Source organism: Trachymyrmex cornetzi, unplaced genomic scaffold (genome assembly GCF_001594075.2).
Source record: "Trachymyrmex cornetzi isolate Tcor2-1 unplaced genomic scaffold, Tcor1.1 scaffold1698, whole genome shotgun sequence".
Classification (NCBI taxonomy): domain Eukaryota; kingdom Metazoa; phylum Arthropoda; class Insecta; order Hymenoptera; family Formicidae; genus Trachymyrmex; species Trachymyrmex cornetzi.
In genome coordinates, this window is record NW_017296307.1 from 39,240 (window position 1) to 43,230 (window position 3,991).

At 32.1% G+C, this 3,991-nt stretch overlaps 1 protein-coding gene across 1 annotated transcript; it reads right to left on the reverse strand.

Annotated features, from left to right (window-relative positions):
• Positions 1-779: 779 nt before the first annotated feature.
• Positions 780-3,911, reverse strand: LOC108759143 (uncharacterized). The gene is made up of 4 exons (XM_018504460.1): positions 3,620-3,911; positions 1,727-2,617; positions 1,268-1,612; positions 780-1,153 (listed from the first exon to the last, which is right to left on the reverse strand). Exons 1-4 carry the CDS (start codon positions 3,909-3,911, stop codon positions 780-782), a joined length of 1,902 nt encoding a protein of 633 aa, XP_018359962.1.
• Positions 3,912-3,991: the final 80 nt, after the last annotated feature.

Here is a 3,991-nt window from a genome sequence, read left to right on the forward strand (position 1 = left end):
AGGCCAATGGCATGGTGGAGCGGTTCCATCGCCAGTTGAAAGCGGCGATTAGATGCCACGGAAATAACCGGACAGAAACACTTCCACAGTACTACTTGGGATAAGGGCTGCATGAAAGGAGGATCTGAAGGCGACCTCAGCAGAACTGGTGTATGGGGAGACGTATAAATGAAAGTTTTACCAGATCCACCTGGACCATCAATATAAAAACAAATATTACTATTATTGTTAGTAACTACTGCTGCTAAAATTGTGTCGACAATTTCCTTTTGTTTTACATTTTTTTTTAATTTAAATTTTTTGTAATTTATGCTCATGATTTATAATATATGACAGCAAACGTGATTAATTATCAGTTTCATGGTCGATTAAGTAATTGGCGTTGGTGAAAATGGCCCAAATGGTGATTCTTTATGAGAAGCAGGTAAGTTTGTATATAATTTATATTATATTATAAATCACAAGTATAAATTACAGACGTTTCGACATCATTATTGTGTTTGCTTCAAATGTATAAATCATATTCTAGATATAGTAAGCAACTTTACTTTATTTGATTGGGTCTATTATAACGCGATATTATTCAAGTTTGTCGCGTCAAATACTCGAACAGACTTGATAGAGTGAGTAGGAGCTATGTGATAGGCATGCGATAGCATGCGATATGAGGAAATGCGTTTGGCTTCAAGGCTAACGCGCTGTAGGGCGCTCAGAGGGCGTAAGCGTACAGGCGTAAGTTTCTGAAAATCTATATTATCGACCTTGATTAACTTTGACCGTCACTCCAGCATCCCCTTAAGATATTCTGTTGTAATCGCTTCACATATATCTTCGTTATCGTTAATTTCAAGAGTATCCACACTTGTATAAATTCTTTCTGTTGTTTCATCCAATAATTTAACTACTCTCTCGTTTATTTCATCAACGTCCGCATTTCTTGCAGATAATATAATGTGATTAACTATAATGTCTCTATAATATCTCTTGTGTGTTATTATATCTCCATATGTATCTTTTATCATATCCGAATCAATTTTCGCTATACATCTTTCAGGAATTTGAACATTATCCGAGTAATCATTTAAAGTACCATTTCCTAAATCTAGTAAAAATTGTGCAAATTCTCTTTCTTCTGGTAAAGTTCGTACATTTTCTGTCAATGAAAATATTTTAAATTGTGGCCATAAGGTACTAAATTTTATGGATAAATTTATAACTTCAATACGCGTAGCTCTTTCTTTTATAGGTAATAATTGTCTAAAATCACCATCGAGAAGCACTATTTTCCCACCGAAATATAAATTATTATTTTGCATTATATCACGTAATGTTCGATCCATTATTTCCAATACATAACGTGGAGCCATAGGAGCTTCGTCTGAAATGAAAATATCTACAAGTTTTAAATTATCAGCTTCTTTAGACTGAACTTTAATGTTTGATGTAGAATCAGTAAAAAGAGGTACCGGTAATCCAAAAACTTTATGAATCGTTCTTCCCTTTGGAAGTAATGTCGCAGTAATACCAGTAAATGACATCGTATTGATTATTTTTTCTCTACTTTTAAGTAAATAATACAAGGTCGTATAAATGAAAGTTTTACCAGATCCACCTGGACCATCAATATAAAAACAAGTATTACTATTATTGTTAGTAACTACTGCTGCTAAAATTGTGTCGACAATTTCCTTTTGTTTTACATTTAGCTGTTTATATTATCGCATACCTATCAATGTATCTTCTTGACCTTCTTCTGTATTTTCTATCTCTTGTTCCTCTGTAACTTGTTCTATTTCAAAAAAATTAGTTATATTAGATCCTTCCTTTTCTAGTAAATTAATAATATAGCGATAAGCTTTCTTTATTCCTATTGTAAGTCCATATTGTCTTATATAATCTTCCGACATATCTCTTTTAAACTCATCCCATAATTTTTTCAGATAAACTGGTTGACAATGAATTAAAATTCGAACGAATAAATTACGAAGTCGCCTTGGCATCATCCAAACTTTAGCTTCATTCATTGCGCGATACCATTCGTTATAATCTTCTATGAGTCCTAATGCTAAACACGCAGCGGTAAAGGTTTGATGTATTTCATTATTAAGTGTCCTTAGTTCTTCAAAATTCTTCGCTCCTTTAACATGTAGTAAAAGTATACGTAGATGAAACAATTCCATCTGAGATGGACTAACGGAATACATTCGACCAATACAATTAAAATATCTCTGACATTTTTCCCAACGATTAATGGTTTTACCATTAATTGTTACTTTTTTGAATACATAATGAGATGGAATATCACTATAAAAATATTGTTTCGCTTCGTTATCTCGAGCATTTAATTCAAAATAATCCAATAACATCGTCACTCGTTCTACAGCCGATCTTATTGCATCATTATTAACATTCTCATCTATAATTACACTATGTTCATTTGGCAAATGTACCTGTAAACGAAAAATAGCGTGACTCTTTTCTTGTAAAGGTTTGTTCAAAATACGCCAACATGCTTCCACAGGACCAACATAACGAGCTTCGATAAAATCTCGAATTTCATTATGAATTATCGTTTTATCCACATTTTCTCCAATAATTATAGATGCAGCATCGTGACCTTTATAAATATATTTATACAAATATTTCACAGATCGTATACTCGAAACTACTTCCACATTAATATGACTATTAAATAAAAGTAAAAGCGTTGGATTATACGGAAAAAACGACATATCGATAATTATTGACAACATATCGCCCAGGTCTTTCGTAAAACAATTCATCATTTCGTCGACGATATTGTGGATAACCATCTTCATCCATGATCGTTTCAGATTGAAACTGTTTTGGAAAATGTTTCGAACATTTGTTGTTTATTAAACACCAATCTCCACATGGCCCATGAATCATATGTTTCATTACTACATTATGTAAATTTTAATTTTCATTACGATTAGGAATTTCTGCTGAAATAAATCTACCCACTGCTTCAGGATTTAATATCTTATAATTTTGTTTCAAAGTAACCAACAAATGTATGTGTGGTAATCCTCGTTTTTGAAATTCTATCACATAAACATAGGCGAGAACTTCTCCAAAAAATTTTTGTCTAACGATGATATCAATCAAATAATCTTTTTTTATATTGAATACACGAGCACAGATATCTAGTCTATCTACAGGTTGTTGATTTGGAAGTAAATTTTCTCTAATTTTTCGCGCCAATTTGGATTGCAAGTCATAGTAATAAAAAGTTCTGGTTTTCCATATTTTCTAACAATAGCCATCGAATCTTGATAATGCTGTAACATATTACGCGGTGAACCTACAAACGTCGATGGAAGTATAATCATATTTCCTATATGAGCATCATTATTATTAGCAACATTTGCCAAATAATCAATTAATCCTTGATAACTTTCAGCTCGCAATTGTTTTTGATTCTGTTTGCAATAATTAATTCTATCTTTTTCAATTTTAACATTATTATCTACAAGTTATTGCTGAAATAATCGTCTTCCCAAAATAAAAATATTAAAATTATCACGTATAGCTATTCGATGTTTCACGTAAGCAGCTCTACTAACTCGTTTATTACTATTATTACATTGTAAATTACCATGCCAACCTTGATTACCATATGGATAATACAATGGATCAATCCATGGTTCTACATTTGGATCCATCGTATTGACTTGTTGTATCGTCTTGTTGCTTTTATTATAAATTGTAACATATGTTTCTGGAATTTCTCCATTTGCAGTAGTAGAAAAAACAGCTGCTACTTCATTTACTTTTTGTATATTGTACCGACCACGATCAATACCTTTTTTTGTTAAAAATCCCAATTGTAAATCACGTATATTGTAATTTTCAGTTAATTGTTGCATTTGAATTTCTTCATGAATCATTCGATAGGATTCCCATGTACGATTTTAAAACTGGGCCAACATCGGGCCAATGTCGGCTGCCAATTTCCGACTGTCGGCCC

Bases quoted from the DNA above. Each gene is read 5' to 3' on its own strand.
- LOC108759143 (XM_018504460.1), bottom strand. From the start codon at position 3,911: ATGATTCATGAAGAAATTCAAATGCAACAATTAACTGAAAATTACAAT. The intron at 2,618-3,619 runs GTAATTTACAAT...ATATTTATAAAG, and splicing joins TGGTAATCAAGGTTGGCATG to GTCACGATGCTGCATCTATA. The intron at 1,613-1,726 runs GTATGCGATAAT...TTGATGGTCCAG, and splicing joins TCAAGAAGATACATTGATAG to GTGGATCTGGTAAAACTTTC.